This window comes from Bombus fervidus, chromosome 19 (genome assembly GCF_041682495.2).
Source record: "Bombus fervidus isolate BK054 chromosome 19, iyBomFerv1, whole genome shotgun sequence".
In the NCBI taxonomy this organism is placed as follows: Eukaryota; Metazoa; Arthropoda; class Insecta; order Hymenoptera; family Apidae; genus Bombus; species Bombus fervidus.
In genome coordinates, this window is record NC_091535.2 from 2,913,290 (window position 1) to 2,935,107 (window position 21,818).

The 21,818-nt window shown below is 34.9% G+C and overlaps 1 protein-coding gene and 3 long non-coding RNA genes across 5 annotated transcripts; 2 read left to right on the forward strand and 2 right to left on the reverse strand.

Moving 5' to 3' along the window:
* Positions 1-9,296: 9,296 nt before the first annotated feature.
* On the forward strand, positions 9,297-11,605 carry LOC139996847 (uncharacterized). The gene is made up of 3 exons (XR_011802404.1): positions 9,297-9,370; positions 9,486-9,622; positions 11,533-11,605. It is a non-coding gene; the product is annotated as an uncharacterized lncRNA (long non-coding RNA).
* LOC139996839 (uncharacterized) lies at positions 9,607-13,033 on the reverse strand. The gene is made up of 3 exons (XR_011802395.1): positions 12,419-13,033; positions 11,444-11,642; positions 9,607-11,203 (listed from the first exon to the last, which is right to left on the reverse strand). It is a non-coding gene; the product is annotated as an uncharacterized lncRNA (long non-coding RNA).
* LOC139996849 (uncharacterized) lies at positions 11,694-11,995 on the forward strand. Its single transcript, XR_011802406.1, has 2 exons — positions 11,694-11,743; positions 11,824-11,995. It is a non-coding gene; the product is annotated as an uncharacterized lncRNA (long non-coding RNA).
* A 2,496-nt stretch (positions 13,034-15,529) lies between the features above and the next one.
* Positions 15,530-21,268, reverse strand: LOC139996806 (uncharacterized). 2 transcript variants are annotated; one of them, XM_072021314.1, is made up of 9 exons: positions 20,928-21,268; positions 20,488-20,701; positions 20,205-20,415; positions 19,867-20,131; positions 18,985-19,137; positions 18,331-18,912; positions 17,825-18,237; positions 17,536-17,743; positions 15,530-17,416 (listed from the first exon to the last, which is right to left on the reverse strand). In XM_072021314.1, the coding sequence occupies exons 1-9, from the start codon at positions 20,953-20,955 to the stop codon at positions 17,187-17,189; spliced, it is 2,304 nt and encodes a 767-aa protein (XP_071877415.1). In that variant the 5' UTR covers positions 20,956-21,268; the 3' UTR covers positions 15,530-17,186. The 2 variants fall into 2 exon arrangements, with proteins under 2 accessions (XP_071877415.1, XP_071877413.1); XM_072021312.1 differs by having other exon boundaries at positions 18,331-19,137.
* Positions 21,269-21,818: the final 550 nt, after the last annotated feature.

The window sequence follows — 21,818 nt, forward strand, 5'->3', positions numbered from 1 at the left end:
GTACTCGTTATTGAACCTGAGATTGTCATTGGCATTTGGAGTATCCAGTTGCCACGGTTAATTGTACAAATTTTGTAATCATATTTGTACTATTAACTATCATCTATATTACATACTAGAAGATGGCTAATTCAAATGAGGGTTTGTTAAGCGAACCTAATTTCAGTGCTAACTCGACATCAAAATTGGGATCAGCGTCTGCTATGACCGTGCAAGAGTCTATGATTATCATAAGCGAGTTAATTCAGTCGTTCATGCAAAAATCGACTACGGAGCCTAAAAATATATGGCTACCGTCTTTTAATCCTGACGTCGCGGGCGCAGACCCAGGTGCATGGTGTGCAACTGCCAGTCGACTTATGGGGGAAAATCCTTTAGAAGGCAGCGCGTTATTCTCCGTTTTAAGTCGTGCACTAGAGGGTTCTGCAGCGCAGTGGCTTCAGAGAGCAATGTTCCATGCCACTATTACCTGGCCACGATTTAAAGAATCTTTCACCGCGCGTTTTGGTGGAAATGAGACAGCAACCATGGCACTAATGATGGTGATGAAGGAACGACCACTGAAGGGCGAAACCATAGGAGATTTCGGTATTCGTCTCCATTCCTTCCTGAAGGCGAGATGGGAACATTCAACTGCGACTGAAATAATTAACGCCATCGTCCTTGTTCGACTGGCTTCGGAAGACCAGTGTGTTAAACGGATAGCACTTACGAAGGATATCAAGACAGAGGAACAATTTCAAAGTGAAATGAAAATTCTCTCTTGCACGGAGAAGTGGTTTACGATTTGCTCAGATAATTCATCAAGCCCTAAAGCTAAACGACACAAGTCATCTAAATCCTCTATTAGGTGCTTCTACTGTGGTATTCGCGGACATAAATTAGCGGTGTGTCGTAAGAGAATAAAATTTGAGAAACAGAAGAATAAACGAAACTCAAAAGGAAATCGATCAGCAGCACCGTTAGAGATGTCTTATTTTAAATGCCATGAGGAGGGTCATGCCGCGAGTGATTGTCCGGTATTGCGGAAAAACTATAATTCCAATAGCGAACGTCGAGTCGACTCCTGTATGGTGCAAAGTACAGCTGATGGATTAAATCATATTGGTAAGTCGTTTCCATTTTACTTCGATTCTGGAGTGTTCACTAATTAAAGAACCTGTGGCCTTGAAATTTTCTGCTAAAAGAATGACTGATATAGTAGTAATGTGAGGAACAGGAAATACTTGTATTAAATGTACATCACAAATTTTGTCAGTTTACATTGGAGATAATTTTCCATGTCCTTGTTGATAATTATTTAAAATATATCATGATTGGTCGTGAAATTTTAAGCCAAGGTTTTGACCTAAATATTACACAAGATAGCCTCGCTATTTGTAAAATAAAAATTATTAATGTCTGTAATAAAACGCTGAAAACGAGATCGATATTAATGAAGTCGACACTGATGTAATTGGCTGTAATTGGTAATTGGAAAAATTTGAAAATTCATTACGGTTTCCCACGTACTCGCGTAAATACGGTTAATTGACCCTAACGTCACTGTACAAAGAAGTCCGTATAGACTGCAATTCATAATGGTCAAGTTCGCCCAAACTCGGGTAAAATACAAGCCTTGAGTTCTTTACCTGCACCGATGACTGTCGCACAGCTTTACATGTAGCGGTACTTGACAGCAATTAGGACCGTACGATGGCAACGCAGTGGTTAGCGCCGTTGGTTACGAACGGTCAGGATCCAGGTTCAAATCCCAGCACCCGTAATCCGATTTTTCCTTTCTACAACGTGCTTTGAAAATGCAGAAAAAATAAAAGAAGGAACCAATTAAATCCGTATAGGTTTTCTGATGTAAAAAAAAAAAAAAAAAAAGAAAAGAAAAGGAAAAATCAGCAATACCTCCCAGTATATAATATCTACACCAGCAGCAGCGCTATCGCAATGGCATATCCACCTCAGACAGTTCATTGCTCTGGTCTAGCTTCTTCTTACTTACGAAAATTTGTTGCTAAATTTCCTCAAGTAATATGAAACCTTTGTATATATACCTACTTCAGGTAACAAAAACATAACTTGGACAGATTAACGTGAAAAGATAACCTCTGTCCTGACTGATGGCTTCTTGGCTTTGCATTTCACCACCAATCGTGTGACTAAATCAAGTCCATTAGAATTACTAATCGGTAGAACAGCAAGACCTTACGACTTGTTGCTACCCAATAATATTGAAGAACGAGAAGAGAAGTAAATATCTCCGATGTACGACAGCTGGCAATAAATAATATAGAAATTAGTGCTAATATAAAGATAGATTTGACAAAACTAAAGCTAAAAGTAGTTAGATTTACTCTTGGTGATTTTGTATTACATAAAAATGAGAAAAAAAATCAAACTAAATTAGATTCAAAATTTTTAAGGGTTCATTTGTAATAGCAGAGATTTTGGAAAGAGAGATAGGTATATTTTAAAAACATTTAGATGGTAAATCATATAAATACAGTCATGATAAATTGAGAAACAATGCCAGAGACTTGTATTCCTGTTGAGTTGGATGTCTGCAGCGATGACAATGGCAGTGACAATGACGATATGAATACACTGATCCCTGAGGATCATTAGCAATATGACCATAACATCTAACATAGTATTTTTCACATACGTCCAGTGTGGTAATGTGATCTAGAAAAAGTGAGATTTATTCAAGTACGAGATAGAAAATGGTCTGTCATGTCATCATTACAGTCTCACTGTAATTCACAGGATGCAACCAGCACTTTGGATACTAATCATAATGTTACTGATTTTGTCTTTTTATTTTTGTTATTGAACATTCGATCAAAATTTTTGTTCTTGAACTGGACCCTTGGCTTATTTGGATATTTAGTTAAATTGTAAATAATGTCAGTTGTATTGAGTCTAATGTTGAAAAACTCCAATATTTCAGATGTACCAGAGGACTTGTAATTGTCAGAGGATGGCCGTGTCAGAGATGGAAGAACATCGGGGCCTTTCCTTTATTAGAATTTTTACTTTCTTATTGTTCTTTTTTATTATTATTATCTCTTTCCATATTATTATTATTTGTACTTAAACAGTAAAACTTAGAAGTAATTTATGATTCAATCCGATTATGTATGCCTGAGATTTATGACAATAAGCTTGGGCTCGAAGTAACACAACTGGTCCCTAAACATAGCCCACGGTCACAGGATGGGCTAAAATTAAAAATTAAATTAAATAATTAGGGCTTTGCCTAAAAGAGGTATGACGTAGTTGTATAGCTTTGTTTAAAAATATAGTTAACCCAAGGGGTACAGGGAGATACATAGAAAAGTACATAAGTTCAGTTGGATTTTGGACAAGTAATCGCATTTGCTATCCTGTTGGCCGTGTATTCGTTATCGAACCTAAGATTATTGTCATAATCATCTCGAGTATCTAATCGAGTATCACAATTAATTATCAAATTCTGTACATATAAGTCATATAATCATATAAGTCATAATCATAATTCATAATCATAGTCATAATCTTGTCATAATCATCTTGTAAATTTATTAGTATATTCATTTAGTGTCTAAGTAATCACTGTTATTATAATATAAATCTTTAGTAAGAACTTATTATTGTATAGTGAAATTGTTTATTGCTAATAAATTTTATTCTATAATAATCATATTTGTACCATTAACTGTCCTCTACATTGTATACTAAAAAATGGCTAATCCAAATGAAGGTTAGTTAAACGCTCCTAACCTCAATGCTAAATCAACATATATATGTCGGATAAAAGAACACCGAGCCTCCCCTTTGGAATTCTTTGGAAAATTTCCAATACTGTGGTCTTTATAAGTTAACCTAAATATAATTGTCCAAGATTTGAGATAATGAGCTTGGGCTCGAGGCAACTAGTCGCCGAACGTAGCCGCGGTCAGGGGATGAACGTTTTTGCCTAATAGAGGTATAGAATAATTGTGTAGCTCTCCTTAAGAAGAAATAGTTGTAGCAGCACTCGACAGTAAACATTCCAATGGTCTCTGTCCCATGGCTCGCCACACGCAGACCTTATTCTTCGGGCAAGGTGATCACCAGATGTCGATGCATCTCCACAGGACATGTTCAGCTAGCCTGAGGACCCGTTATAAATCTTAGTTAACTTAGTTAACTGTCCTTCAAACGGACAAACAGTTTTTATCCTAACAGTCTCTAAATCCACCACCCACTACGAGAAGGTACGAGAAATCTGCTTTTCTCACGAACGACGTTTCCCGCTTCCCGCAACTTTCTCTCAAGGACGATTAGCATCTTTCTCTAACTATAAATATAGAAATTAACCAATTAACAGCAACGTGCATTTCCCCCCACTTTTCGAATGAGAGTTGTTCTCGACGAATCCGATGATCTCGTGCCCTGAGACACACCGCATCATAGTTTTCCCCTGCAGCATCACCGCGACGGAAAACACATTCTCTCGTGCGATCTCGTCAGCGAGTGAAAAAAGACAATGTCTTTACGATCAGTGGATACTTCACGTTTTTAACCACGAGTCCGACTTAGACTTTGGAAGAGAGTATATTTGTTATCCCGTTGACCGCGGGTTCGTTATCGAACCATTGTCATTGTAACGTTCTATTTAGTAGCCGACGAGAAGGTAGCGTCAACTGACGTTTAATGCAACTGGCAATAAGCTCCACTTTCGGCTAACCTGCTTGTGCGGGAATACTGGCACGGGAGATTAGGAGGATTAGGAGGATTAAAGTTGTTCGAAAGTAGATTATCAATATAAAATGGTTTATTGAAATCTTATTCAATTTCGATATTGACAATTGACTGACGGATATGAAATTCTTCGGTTGACAGGTGATGATTCTTCGGTAGACAAATGATAACTAATTCTTCAATAGACAAAATGATGACTGACTCTTCGATAGACAAAACGATAACTGACTCTTCAATAGACGAACGCTAATTGATTTATTCGATAACCAAACGGTAAATATTCTCATACTCATACTCATACTCATACTCAAACTCATATATATTACATTCGTAGTAAAATTCTGTATTTTTGCAATCATAGTAATGATAAATAATGATAAAAGAATATGTCTTATAGCAGTATTTTTAGTAATAAACGTAGTAATAAGGGGCGTAATAATAAGGGGCACTGAAAAAGAAAGAAAGCAGTAGTCAAAAGAGCTATTACTAAAATTTGATAGTTTTCCACTCTATATAAACCCGATCAAGAAACCGTGAGTGGAACAGAATATTCTTGATTCGCAATGCTAATTTACTAATAATATTTGTGAAGTAGAAAATTCTCAAAATCAAACGCGAAGAGTACATCGATATATCTGCAATATCAATTAATATACCATTTAAAAAAAAAATTATGAAAATTCCCGAAATTTTATACGCAACGCTAATAAATATAAATCTACGCACTCGTATTTAAGAAATACGCAACACTAATATATCGCAGTGCAACCATTTAGGAAGTTACCGACGAACGATAACACTTGTACAGCTCTTGCAACTGTACGTGTGATCCAGGAACAGTATCCGACAAATGCATTTGGGGGGTTTGGGCATTTTGTAAACGTAACTCTACTTAACAAAACGCGATCATTCATTACCGCAACGCTAAAGAGAAAAAGTATTAGAAATCGCGATGGAATATTATCGCAACGCTAATTTTTACAGTGAATTCAACGAAAATTACTATTTAATATACGAAAGAACTTCTTGCAATAATATAAAATTAGTTAAAAACTAACATTTTTATAATCTATTTTTAAACAATAGAAAATCAGAATAAATTCTGGTACGTATAGTTCTATAAGAAATTCTAAAAATTCATAATAAAAATTGAAAAAAGACAATCGCGATATCGTAATTCGCAACTCTAAAGCAAACGCGATTATCATTTTATCGCTACTCTAATTCGCCACGATAATGACAAGCAGCGATGCTATTTCGAACTCTAATACCACCCGTAATCAATCTGTCGTGACACTAATAAGAAAAATCTCGAGTGGGGGGTCGATATATCGCAGAGCAACCATTTAGGAAGTTACCGACGAACGATAACACTTGTACAGCTCTTGCAACTGTACGTGTGATTCAGGAACACTATCCGACAAATGCATTTGGGGGGTTTGGGCATTTTGTAAACGTAACTCTACTTAACAAAACGCGATCATTCATTACCGCAACGCTAAAGAGAAAAAGTAGTGGAAATCGCTATGGAATATTATCGCAACGCTAATTTTTACAGTGAATTCAACGAAAATTACTATTTAATATACGAAAAAACTACTTGCAATACTATAAAATTAGTTAAAAATTAACATTTTTATAATCTATTTTTAAACAATAGAAAATCAGAATAAATTCTGGTACATATAGTTCTATAAGAAATTCTAAAAATTCATAATAAAAATTGAAAAAGACAATCGCGATATCGTAATTCGCAACTCTAAAGCAAACGCGATTATCATTTTATCGCTACTCTAATTCGCCACGCTAATGACAAGCAGCGATGCTATTTCGAACTCTAATACCACCCGTAATCAATCTGTCGCGACACTAATAAGAAAAATCACGAGTGGGGGGTCGATATATCGCAGAGCAACCATTTAGGTAGTTACCGACGAACGATAACACTTGTACAGCTCTTGCAACTGTATCGTGTGATCCAGGAACAGTATTCGACAAATGCATTTGGGGTGTTTGGGCACTTTGTAAACGCAACTCTATTTAACAAAACGCGATCATTCATTACCGCAACGCTAAAGAGAAAAGGTAGTAGAAATCGCGATGGAATATTATCGCAACGCTAATTTTTACAGTGAATTCAACGAAAATTACTATTTAATATACGAAAAAACTACTTGCAATACTATAAAATTAATTGAAAACTAACATTTTTATAATCTATTTTTAAACAATAGAAAATCAGAATAAATTCTGGTACGTATAGTTTTATAAAAAATTCTAAAAATCTACATTCGTAAGAAGATTCCTACAATTATTTCTGTTAATAAAATTCAATATTCGTAGTAATTGCTGTCAATAATCTTCCTGAATAGAATCCTAATAATAGTAATTAATCAAAATAATGTTTTTTAATAATATTCATTAACAGAATTCCATACTTGCTGTAACTTTGAAAAATAGCTTCTGCTAATAAAATTCTATACTCGTAGCAGACTCGAGGTTGACTCATGTTGTTGTTTTGCCTCGGAGTATTAGCACCGTTACGATGTACGAAATGTAATAATAAAAAAAACTCCGGACAAAACTTGGAAGATCGTTGGAAGAGTACTGCCGATAGTTTTAGATACATTTGACTACACCAAATACCCACTCGTCTCATCGCTATATACACCAACACGTTTAATCAACCTCCACATAACCAAGAAGTGATTTCAAATTTCACCCACGTTACCATCTACTTCGCTTTCTTTTTTATTCTGGAAGAAATGCACTTTCACAATTTATGAGATAAGCGAACTCGAAACGAATGAAAATTCCCAACCACCACGTAGACCAAAGCCTATCAGCCTTCTTCGCACCTGTAGGTTACAACGAGATTCTCATCTCGACCCGAAGCAAGTAGTTAGAGCTCGAACTAGGGTATAAAGTGGCGCCCGTGTCTGCACCATTGTGGAGGGGGCGGTGCGGCGGGGTTACGTGGCATTGGCTGTGACGCTAGACGTGGTCAACGCTTTCAACAGCATCCCCTGGGACAGGATAGGCCGGGCCCTCGAGTTTCATCGGGTGCCAGCTTACCTGCGGGGTGTGGTCCGGGCCTTCCTCCGGGACCGTAGTATCGTCTCCACCGGGCGGGGCGGAAGGATGATGGGGAGAGCGGTGTGCCGTGGTATCCCGCGGGGTTCGGTACTGGGCCCGTTGCTATGGGACATCGCGTACGACACGGTACTTGGGGCACCGATGCCCCCGGACTCGGCGCTGACGTGCTACGCCGACGACACGTTGGTGCTGGTATGGGGATCAAAGGGTTGGGGCTGAAGGTATCCTCCGAGAAGTCCGAGGCGATATGGTTTTGCCGGAAGAGATCGGGGTCGGGACCAGTATGAGATATTTGGGCCTGACCCTCGACAGCCACTGGACATTCGGCGCTCACTTCGAGCGTCTAATACCTCGAGCGCAAAACTCCTCTACGGGGCCCCAATCTGGATAGGGGACCTGGTGGCCAACAGTCGCGGTCTACGAGCGATGAGGAGGCTGCACAGGGCGGTGGCCATCAGAATAGCTAGGGGCTTTCGCACCATTTCGGCGGCGGTGCTCGCCGAGCTTCCCCCGTTCGAACTGCAGGTCCTGAGGTGTCGCGAGATTTATCTCCCCACTCGGGGTCTGCTGGGCGGAGTCGGCGCGGTGGACGCGGACGCGGAGGCGCGGGCTCGGCGAGAGCTGCTCGATGGCGCGCCGACCTCGACACAAGAACGGGCGCGCCGGGGCTAAGGGTCCTCGGGGCCGTCCTTCCAAACTGGGACGTTTGGTTGGACGGAAGCGCACCTCTCCTGACCTACAGGATGACGCAGGTGCTCACGGGACACGGGTGCTTCGGGGAGTATCTGCGCCGAATCGGGAAAGAGGCGACCGCGCGTTGCCACCACTGCGACGCAAGTGTGAATTCGGCGCAGCACATGCTGGAACATTGCCCGGCGTGGGCAGCGCCGCGACACTCCCTCACCGGGGAAATAGGATGCGACCTCTCGCCGCTGGCGATTTTTGAAGCGTTGTTGACGAGCGAGAGGGGCAGGAAAGCCGTAGCCTCCTTCTGCGAACTAGTTCTGCTGCGGAAGGAGGCGGCGGAGCAGGTGAGGGAACGGGTTTCCCATCCCGAGAGGATCGGCCGACGAGGGCGCGGCGGTGCTCGTGGACGCGCCTACACGAGGCGCACGAGGGCCGTCGCGACCTCCGAAGGGGACTGAAATTAAGTGCTGGACCTCCAGCACCCTGGAGCCACCAAGCAATCCGGTTGGGGATCCGGACGGCCCCTGGGAGAGGACGCGACGCGACATAGCAGCGCGCCGCGCCATTTACGGACAGAATGTAGTGCGCGGGGTGGGGGAGGCGGCGTGTCTCCTCAGCGGTTCCCGGGCGCCCCTCGATCGCAAGAGGGACGGTCAACGTGGAGGTTTTAGTCGGTTGGAGTCCGACACTACCACGCCGCTCTTCCCCTTAGTAGCGGCGGGTGTCCGTGCGGATTTCCTCTACGAAAAAAAAAAAAAAAAAAAAAGGGTATAAAGTGGCATGAAAAGAAGCAGCACGAACAATACCTAAAAATAGAGAACAGGAACAAGCTGTGCACCGATATCGTTTATACGTACAATATTTCGTGGTAAGTACGTCACGAGTACGAGCTCGAGCATGCGCACCCGCTCGTTACGTAACAGTTGCAGTCCGATAATAAATGTGAAATACAGGCGAGCAGAGTGACGAGCCGTTTATTGCAGGGCCCGCAAAACGCCAGCCGAACTTTGAGACTGTACAACGAAGCGCTTCACACGAGAAACACCGAGACGACTGAAAATAACGTATAGGCAAACCATAACATGTAATATGATCGATATAGTATAACAGTGTCGATAAGGTAAACACGAATTCGTTACTTATTTACACACCAATTACCAAGCGAGCGAAGATCAAATTTCGGAATAGCAGAATTTTAAGACCACAGAAAGAACGTAATTTGATCTTCGCCTAACCAAATGTACGACACGGGACATTCCAACTGACGCGCCAAGTAACGTCCAAAATGCAATAAAACGAACTTCTTATGTTTCCTTGTGATCTTCGAATTCTATTCTCCTTGAATAGATCGTTGGATATTAAAAAACCATCGATGCTCGAGAAAATAACGAGCCGCGTTCGTTTTGTCGAATTTATTAATTACCAATTACGAGAAGTTGAAATTATTATGTTTAACGCATTTATACAACGGCCTTCTCATTTATTTTTCAAGTATCTAAATCGAGCATTTTTATCATTAAGTTATATTCAAAATCAAACACCCCTATTATCCCACAAGAAATAGAGGGATCGCCCTGCTTGTGGTGTCGATTCGTTTAATCGTAAACCGCGTCTCCCCGCGATTGGATTTACAGTGTCCATGGGCACCGGATAAGCGGACTGGTTAATGACAATTTTCGTTAGGAAAGTGAGGGCAACGGTTATCGTTGCCAATTGGCTAGGAGAAAAGATTAATGGGTAGGCAAGGATGCTACCTGCCCCCGAAAGAAGGTAGCTAGTGAAAGGCATCGTACATGAGAGAAACCAAATTTCCCGTACTTTCCCGGAGATTTTGTGTTATTGTTATTGTTATTGTTATTGTTATTGTTATTGTTATTGTTATTGTTATTGTTATTGTTATTGTTATTGTTATTGTTATTGTTATTGTTATTGTTATTGTTATTGTTATTGTTATTGTTATTGTTATTGTTATTGTTATTGTTATTGTTATTGTTATTGTTATTGTTATTGTTATTGTTATTGTTATTGTTATTGTTATTGTTATTGTTATTGTTATTTATACTTTACAATTTGTCCATCTGGACATTTGGATAAATAACATGTGGATGGCTACCCCTAGTGAGATCAGTGAGATGTTTTCATTCTAGCCTTCTTTTTATGACAGTTTTTATGAGATGTATTTTTCTGCGTACCTGCCGATTTCTTTTTTGACGTATCTTTAAGTCATTACGTATATCCTCGTTTCTGACATAGCATGGGGCATTGACTATTGTTCTTAGTATCTTCGATTGTAACGACTGTAGTTTGTTTATGTGCCTCATTGCTGCTGTCCCCCATAATAGTATTCCGTACGTCCAAAGTCGTTTTATGATCGTTTTGTATATTTTTAGTTTATTTCCTATACTAAGTTTAGAGTTTCGACTAGTTAGCCAGTACATCTGTCTTCTTTTTATTCGTATTTTGTCTATAATTGATTTAGTATGTTGCTTCCATGTAAGTTGTGTGTCTAAGTGGAGTACTCGGTATTTAACTTGCCTTGTTTGTGTCATGTGTGTATCGTTCAATTGGATATTTGGTAGTTTCCGTTTTCTTAGTGTAAATGTAATATGGTTACATTTACTAGGGTTTACTTTTATTTCTTTATCTTGTAGCCATTTTTCTATTTTTGTGATATGCCCTTGTAGTAATGTGACAGTTGTTTCTGGAATAGTGTGAAAGTCAGTATTTTGCTGTTGGTAATTGTTGCTATATTGGCCGTATATAGTGTGTATAATATTGGTCCTAAGACGCTTCCTAACAGTACTCCTGTCTTTAATTTCAGAATATACATCCTTTATTTTTACTACAATGGTTCACTTTGTCAAATGCTTTCTCGATGCCCATGAAGAGGGCTGTACAATATTGTTTCTTTTCTATTGCTAGTAAAATTTCATGGACGAACCTGTGCTTTTGCTCAATCGTGGAGTGCTTGTTTCTGGATCGAAATTGGTAATTTGATATTAAGTTTTCTTTTTCTATTGTTGGTTTTAGGCTGTCGTATATTATTTTCTCTAGTATTCTGGAAAACACAGGAAGTAGTGGCATTGGCCTGTAAGATGCTGCTGTATAATATATGGATCTACAGGATTGTATCGGAGTACCTGACAAGTGAGAACAAAAGCAATCAGAAGTTAATTGCTAGGACTAGATGTAGGAATTTAAGAAACTTTAACAGATATTGGCTAAAAAATTGATAGCAGTGGTACGTATTATCTGAGAATGGTAAATTATAAGTAGAAAGAGGAAAGAGAAATGTAATATAGAAAACATATTATGTTGCAGGAATGACGAGAAAATAGTTGACTAAATAGTTGACTGGACATTCCATGACCTTGAGACTGTAATTAATAAATACATACATATATATATATACATATATAAAAGATTCACGTCTGAGATGGCACATTGTGCATTTTTATATTATTATAACAATGATAAGCGTTCTGCAACACTATATTTCGTTATTATTGAACACAACATGCATAGTCTATCGAAACGTTAATATTACTTGACGTAAATTAAATTTTGTAAAACGTGAACACGAATAACTTTAAGTGAATCGTTTATTGAATTATTACGTTTTAAGTTCTAGAATATAGAATTATATATTGTATCAATTTATTATTCATAGTATTATAGCATTGTTTTATAGTTACTGTATTGTTAATGTTGATTCACAATTTCTACTATTCAAGATCGTAACGCCCTTTCCAATTTTGATGTTAAATATGTAATATCTTGTAAATCTCAACATTTTGAACAACTTTTTCCTAAGCATATAACCGGCGGTCGGTCTTAGTTTACGATTTATATGAAAAACTATCCCGCGACTTAGTTTTTAAGCTGAGTTGAAATGATTAAACAGGCAAATGCTGACCTTGCGAGATGACGTGGTAAGGCTACTTGCTAATTGCTGTAATAGGACGTGTCTTGTTTTGCTCTGGATATTCTACTGTTACCAACCTAGTTTTCTCAGACTGTTTTGCATTCTTGTGAATAAGTATCCTGTTGAACTCCATTACACCTATAAAGATTGCTGTATAAGCGCTGTACAGATTGTGGATTAGTGATAGTGACAAACCTGTGACTTGTGTATCTTCTGGAATTCGTTTCTATCCAGGCTCTTTATGCTTGATAAGATCTGGTCATTCTTAGTCCACTGACACACTCATAAACTGCTCTCATTCAACCTCACATTCTCAGATTGCACGGATCGGATGACAATTCTTTATCATCATTATTCGATCGTCTACAGGCCTCTCCTTATGCTGCTTTATCCGAGATTAATACTAAATTCTTTGATCTCTTCACCATACGAAATCAAAGAAGTCAAAGACTCAGTGGACGCAATGATATTTCCATTGTGTTTACTGAACTGTCGGAGAGAGTTCTGATACTGTAATTTAAACCGTTGTCAGCTTCGTCCTTCATGGAGACATGTAAATACAAAAAAATGTATATGAAAATTCAGAAGAGAAAAAGGTTCAACAAGTTCAACCTTCTTCTATTTAACATTAACGAACCTGTTTTGCCTATGCCTGATGCGAATCTGTAGATGGTGGAAGTTTTCAAAGTGGGATTGGTCCTTCTTTCATGGCCTCACATGGCTAATTCTGTTAATATTACCAAATATATATGCATAAGTATCTATGTAAATAAATTCATATATATATATATTTGTTTATTTATTTATTGTTGTATATTTGTTATAATTATTTATTATTATTGTTTTTATCATTCTATATGTACGTATGGTAGTAATGGAATTAATATGAAAGAAAAACATTTAAAATGTCCTCTATTTATATTAATAACAACCATAGCTACTTGTTTGTAGGTTTGTAGTCCATCTAGCTGAAAGTAAACTACCATGATTAAATTAAATGAGAAAGATAACAATATAAGAAATTAGGGAAAGATTGCCAAATTTTCTTCTATGACAAAATTATAAACAAATATATTTTTATAAAAAGAATCTGCCTGATTTTGTAAAACTACATATTTATATACCCAAACATTATTACGATTTGGGATAAAAATAAAATCACTATAATGCAACATGAAAACACGTGTAACAATTACTGAAATCTTCTTTCTCGATATATGCCTCACTTCAATTATTAAACTTTTTGATTTTTCTGTAAACAGCGAGATGCAACACAAGTTATAAACATGTGATCGATAAACTTACTTTGTTAAAATACATATATGTATCTGTAAAAGAAACTTTTAAAAATATTTTATGATTTTGAAATTATTTAGTTTACTAGTAAAAACCGCTGTAGCTTTGTTCACTCGTCTATTTCTTTATTTGTATGTCTTACCTCTTAAGCCGAGAAATATTTGCGCGATACATATCGTGACTCCATCTAGCACGCAATTGCCTCTCTATCGGTACACATGTATTTACGCATGACTGGCGTTTATCAAATAGCCGCCGTTTGTGAGTAAAAGACGCTAAAATCAGTATCAAGTTCCTAAGTTGGTATGATATTCGCGTTGGGCTACGAAGGTCCATAAGGTAATTTGTCTATTCTCATATTTCGTCTCATATTTCGTAATAATATAGTAGTATTGTTCAAGATCATTCAAAATTCAAAATTCTAACAAATAGATCAAGGTGATATGGTAACAACCGATTTGTAAAACACAACTTCCGACATTAACCTTTTAGGCATTATGCGTCATTTTATATTACGACGCGCTACTATAATAGCTTACTCTACTAACTTATACGCTCACCGTTTGAACTAAATGATCATTTTTATTTGTCTTGCTTCACACTTCCTTTGCTCTCACAACGTTCCATAACAGTGTTAACAATATACAGACAGAATATGTAATCTCCGTTTTTGATACGCCAGTGTCAGGTATCAATTGTTGATTTTCGTTAATATAAATATACCATTACTAGATGTTCCTTTTAACATGCCGATCCGTATCCTTATCATTTTTTAGAATCTTCAACCTCAAAATGTGTCTTCAAAATAGGAAACGAAGAGCAATTTGAAAAACTATCGCGCTGTGAGTGTGAAAATGTGACGTGGGTCTATGTATTCATGATGAGTAAGGTGCGTTGCAATCAAAATAAATTTTATCGAAAATGATGCTTGAGGTCAATTTTACACGAACTTTCTTTACAAATCTACACTGATCCAGAGGTGTAAAGTCATCATACAGTGGTTTTTGTACTTACTTCTTACAAGCCTGGTAAATATTTAATTTGGAAATTGTAATTTTGTTAAATTCTTTTGTTTGAAATAGTAATACATATTTAATATTGCTTCATAATTAATATTCTTTGCTTAGTCACTAAGTAAGCTTAGTGGTTTAGATCATATTCTTTATCATAGACGAATATATCCCATTCTTAGTACATGTTCTTTACTTTCAATGCTTTCACCGAAGGATGGCACTAAATACAAAATCCTAACTTATCGATTGCAGTGTTCTATGGTCGTCACTTTATGAACCTCAACTCCCGACATTAGGGGTCTTACCTGCTCCAGAAAGTAGATTTCCTCCCTAACTTACCAATGGTACAAAATTTTACAAGTAGATAGTTGTTCCCAGACTAGTGCTGCACCATGCGGCTAAGTGGTGAGCTTAACTAACATTAGTAAGAACCTACAAAATTCAGGATCAGCTCTGTGATAATAACAATATAATACAATATTATAAGATAAGATAAAATAGGATAAGAACAATATAATATTAATGATAAGTTTCTTCCCAACTGTAATTCTAATCTAATCTTTCGCTTTTATACATCATCCGAATTTTGTATTGAACATAATTTTATAACTTATAATTTTAAATAATTATGCATAATATTTGCTATATTTCATAAAATGTTTAAAAAAATATTGTAAAGGGAAGTGATTTATAAATTAGTTAAATTTCTTCATTTTTTATTTTTATTATTATGCAAAGTTCTCGTTAAGCTTTGTGTGATGGAATAGGTTCTTTTCTAATAATCTGACATTGATCGATAAAAATAGCGGTTTATTGTGTACTATCATTTTGAACAGCATTCATCAGTACAGTTAAAATGTTATTCATTATTGTACGTACACTGAATAGTATATAAATATCGATTTATACCAATAATTTTAAAAGACTAATTTATATGAATCAATCTTTATAAACATTTAATGTCATTAACATAAGATTTGGCACATTGAACATTTACCTAATATGATTTTTCTAAACAAATAGTGAGACCTTTCATGCTTGTGTAAGTATAATTATCTATTTTGCTTCATATTTCATACTTTATAATAATGTGTTACTAATAATTGTAATATATTTGATTTCCCAAATCTAGATTTTAATAATATAAACAAAATAGAAAGAATAATTATTGCATTATATAACACAAAAGTTTTGAGCTAATATATCACATATCAAAATCCATATATAAATTATTTTCTCTCTATCCATTCTCTTTTTCTTCTACGCACGCGCGCGCACGCACGCAAAACACACACACACACACACATTGTTTTCATTGAGATGATCGAGTCACATATTCTTGATTAATAATTTCAATATTTCATGACAATTAATGTTATTAAGAATATAAAAATATGTTAATATAATATTGTTATAATTTCATAGTATAGTTGTACTAACAAGTAATACCTGTTATTACTTACAAGAACCTTGGTTATGAAAATTATTTAATTCAAGAAAACTTAACATTTTTACAAAAACTTGCAAAGAACTTCTTTAAAATAAAATACTAAATAATAAGTAACAAAATTTACCAGTCTCTTATCTCATAAGTAGTTTGTTACATTGTTATATGACACTTACATAAGCGTAAAATGGCCTCCTATTCTAGATACGATTGTATATCACATGTAGGATCACAACACTGTTACGATTTGCATTTGCAGATAGATTGATTATATATCAGTTACAAAGAGTTTTTGTTAAACATCCAATAATAGGGCACTTTAAACTTGAATTGTTATTACTATTAATTATCAATTGGTGCAATAGATGTAGAATAAAATCTTCTTATTTATGAGTGATTTGTCTACTAATACAATATCTTTTTATATACAGATATCAGGTATTTCTTTTAGGAAACAGTAGCTCTTTTCTAAAGATTCATTATTCCATTAAATTGTAAAATATTTTGCTTCCGATTAAAATAAAAGGAACTGAAACCATTATCAAAATAATGTATTTAAAAACTAATCTAATCTGAAAAATAGAAACATTTTTCAATCAGATATATTCTTTAGAAGAATATTTCCTGTGTAAAATTTCTCTTTAGAAATGTAGTATATATACTTTTATATATAAGTTATTAGAACACACATTCATGTTTGAAACAACATACTGATCTATTGCTATATTCATTTAAGGAATATTTTAACTGTCTTTTATCTCTTTTTGCTTTTTCTATCAATTACATTTAAATTTATATTATATTTTTGTGATTATTTGTTCTTTTCTTCTTCATTATAATATTATGAACAAATAAGATTTCCTTATTTGAATTTTGAATAATTGTAAAACTGTAAATATATTTCTATAAGATTTAGAATATAAACTCAAATAAAATATAATGTTTTAAAAATATTCATTTTGGCATTTCAATTCTATAACTCGCAATTTAATAATATATTGCTTTATATATAAGGATTATTACCTCTTTTCACATGTATGTTATAATTAGGATAACTGCCTAGATATTGATGTCGTGGGCTTACTGATGGTTGTTTTGTAATACTCGCCATTGCCCAACCCATGATTAGTTCTAAACCTCTGCACAGAGTTTGATATATAAACCAGGGCCATGGTCTGGGATATTGTGTGACAATTAGTTGTGTACCATGTTTTGTAGTCTCGGCTAAGAGACCTATATTAAACAAAAAATTTGTTGTCTTTTACAAAAATTTTCCTTTTCTCAAAAATCAAATTTGTTATTTAGCATTTAATACATTTATGCTAGTAATCTTGTATTTCATATTAAATTACCGTATGGCCCAAAAATACGTGCTACGTCTGTAATGCATAAAATGATTCCTAAAACCGCAGTTGCATATGTTACATTTAATACTTTTCGAATTTGCGATCTCCTAACTGCCGCTGTATTTTCTTCCAACATATGCAAAGGCGTATCGGATTTAGTCCTATTGACATACGCAATATGATTTAGTATTGAATGAAGCGTAAAATCGCTATTCTGAAAAAAAGTATTCAACCTTGTAAAATGATATAACAAAAGTTAATTTTTGAGACAAAGATTAAAGTGAAATAAAAATACCCCAACTTTTCCGTCGACTTTAGTATTTTCAGGAAGCAAATTAGTTTCGACCGTTATATCTTCAACATCTTCTTTCTCTTTTTCATTTTTCCAAGATAAATTTTTCTTTCGTAATTTTTCATCATCATCTTTACCTTTACTTTTCTCTGTCATTAGAGCTGCTTTTTCACTACAATCAGGTTGATCCGAATCAGATTCGGATTTTTCTTGTATCTCTATTTTTTCAGGAACTATGCTACGACTGTGAGTTGGACTTCTACTCAAGCTTCTAATACTAATATCACTACTTCGGCGATTCAAATCCAGTGGTTTGACTTGAACAAGTTCCGAATTACGTCGAAAGGAAATATCTGAATTTCTACGTATCTCAGTTCTGGGAGTAAAACCACTAACATCAGAATTACGTCTTGAACCTAAAATATAATTGAAATATAATTGAAATAAAAGTTTATTTATAGAATTGATAACCAATGTGTATATGTGTGTTATTGTTAGGTTTTATCTACCTGTAGGACTTAGGTCCACAACTTTTGGCAATTTATGAAGATCGGTTGGAGGTAACATTCGCCTAGGTGTTCTATTCCCAAAATCGCTATTCCTTTTTAATTTAGCAGCAAATTGAGAACTTCTATTCTTTTCATGTGAAAAATCAGAACATCGTCTTAAATCTCTAATATTTCCTAAAGGTGTCACATTTTCAGAATATCTTCGAGACATCTTGTCCGGAGACCGCCTTCTATCAATCTCAGGTGAATGTTTAGGACTAAAGTCAGAATTGCGTCGACATTCCGATGTGAAACCATCCTCTTCATTTATAAATCTAACACTACACTCTGAATTTCTACGAGAGGATCTTGATGCATCACTGTTTCGTCTACTAGCTACTGAACTTCTACGGCTTGGACTAGATACTGTTATTATAGGTAAATTTGTTGCTGATGGCGTAGGTGTTGGGGGTCTAACATATACTTCTGGTACAGTCGACTTGGTAATTGTTTTGTCATCTTGGGATGACATTCTTTTACAAGGGGATTTGTCACATTCTTTTTGAACCTGTTCCTCTTTTTCTGATATTTTCATAGGTTGATCTATAATATTAAAATAAAAGAAGTTTAAAAATATATTGCTTCTATACTTATACTTTTTCATCTTTCTTTTACCTTTAGGATTTTTGTCCAAATCATTTGTAAAGGTTGCAGGTTCTGTTATTTCAGCATCTTTAATTTTGGGATTGAGCAAAGTAGGTACTAAGGCAGTGGCAACAGATGATGCCAAGTTATTATAAGGAGCTAACATTGCCAATTGCATAATACCTAAAACATCACTTAATATGAAATATTTAAATAGTTGTTTAATACCTATATTATCAATATTAGGTACTGAAAAAAGTTCGTGCGAATTCTTAGAGCAAAATACAAATATTCTGAGTCTTTTGTAACATAATTTTATTTAACAATATAATCACTATTTATCATTTTTGTGCATTTCTTCGTTGTAAAAGCTTCGATTTTTATTTGCAAAAAATGAACTAATTACTGATTTGACCACAGGATCATCTTTAAAATTACTGTTTGCAAATTTAACATTAATCAAAGTAGGTGATAGAGGAGATAGATCTGGCTTGTAAGAAGGATGCGGTAGAAACTTCTATCTATTCCTTATTTTTTAGTGAGTTGAAAGAAGAACGAGGTCATGCGTTATCGTGTACATCTTTCTTGTTTCCGAATGTCGGATGAACTTTTTTGAATTGTATACCAACTACATAGATCAAAACTTTTCGCTGATACTAACTTTATGCATTATATTATACAAATTATTGACCAAAATTTGATATCAATTCATTGGTAACCGAAAAAACTACACGAACCTTCTCGAGTATCTAATAATAACATTACATCTTATAATATAATATAATATCTATTATAATATATATATTACAATAGATATATTACCCATATTATTAGTACTTATTAGTTAATTATATAAAGTCTTATTTTTTACCATAATTTTAAATAAACTGAAGTTAGCTTATAGAAACAAACCTTTTTGATGTGTATTAGAATTGTCTCTCATTAACATACTACTTGGCACAGATTGCAGTAAATGAATTATCTTATATCCTGCATGTAGAAATGTTAAGTATAATAAAATACTCCAGATAAGGAACACTGTTTGGACCACATACTTTACTATATAACAATTATGGGAGGTAAGAGCAACGTCACTAGCAATTACAAAAAAAAAGTGTCCTGTTATGATTAAACTGAGGCAAGATTCTTTTTGAATCTTCTCTGGTCCAAATTTAAGCTGGAAATATATTTTACTATATATTAAATCAGTTTTGTTTAACGTTCATTTTTTTCTAGAACACTAAAATTACCTGAGTTAATTGCAGAAAAGCTAGTTGTATGAGACTAAAGGCAGATGTTACACATGGAAATCCAACATCCCAAATAATGGAACCAATAATTTTGGGCATAATATTTTTAAAATTATATGGATCTATGAAGAGGCATGCTGCTCTTGATACTCCAAGTATACATAAAAACATATTAATTGTAGACATAAAAGGCCGGCTTGATATAAGAGACCTAAAAAAAAAATACAATATTTTTCCATACTTTTGTAGTTCTATATATCTGGAATAAGATATAATTTCATACCTTAAGTGTAGAATAGATAAAAATGTGTAAAATGCAAGTACAAAGAAGAGGCAGGCAAAACCATATGTATGTAAAAGAAAAATCCATTTTAGCTCTTGATGTATTGATGTGATTGATGGAGTAATGATTAGTAATTTGTCTAAAATTGAAGGTGTTGACAAGTTTGAGACACAATTTTGCCCAGGTATTGGTGTTGATAATGATATATTTATACCTATAGGTAAAGTAGAAATGATTAAATAATTATAAGATATAAGTTGAGGGGTAAAAGATAATTATAAAATTGATCCTTTTTTTTCTTATTATGTCCCAATGTTTAATTACATCTGTTATGGAGAATTACTTTCACATATATGTATTTTTTATTATAATGTGAAACAATTAATAACAGTAATAAAAAAACAAAGGGAAAAAATACCAAAATATAAAAAACAACTGACCACGGGTCCAATTAGTCAGCTTATCCATAATCTTTGGATTGAAATTCACAGCACATCACTAACTTTTTTCTGATACTTAAATCCTGTTAACACACAATCGAATTTTTTTTTATTCGAACGAGCAACTTATCGCAACAACGGATTTTGAAATGTGACTGCAGCAACAGGCTTTGCTTATAGTGTAGTCCGATTAGCACCCCTTCTCCAATTCGCGGATACCTACAGTCCCATCCGTTTCTCTCACCCTCTTGCTAGAAATATTGATTTTGCACAAAGGATGATTGGAGGGAGAATTCAGACTATCCTGAGCTTTACGCTTGTCCATTGTTCTTTAGAATATAAATAGAACATTACTAAATTTATCAAATTAATTCCGTTTTATTATTTATTATTATCTCTTGTTGCAATCATGCATATAGCATAAAAACTTTGCATTTTTCGATTATAAATTGTCCTAAAATGAAAAATCGTCCTTTTTCTTCTTAAAAACTTCTTTGACTTGAGTTGATCGGAAATTCTATAAAATAAACATTTGATCCTTGCTTTTAGGATATCTTAGAACTTTCACAATTGTTTATTATTAATAATTGTAATTATGATATCAATTTTTGATTTTTATATACATATTCCTATATCACACATATTTAATATAACGATACATCGTTAATGAAAATTTATTTCAATCTAATATTACAAATTATCCATAGTGAGAGTCTATACTATCGTACATAGTGGACAATGATGCAAGATAACTGTATATGTATTTAGATTCAAATGTCCTACACTTGATTAAACGAATCTTTCCGATTATTTCTATTATAAAATGCTTATGAAATACATTAACAAACCCGTGACAAACGGGTACATCGTAAATTTATTATTTTGTATACA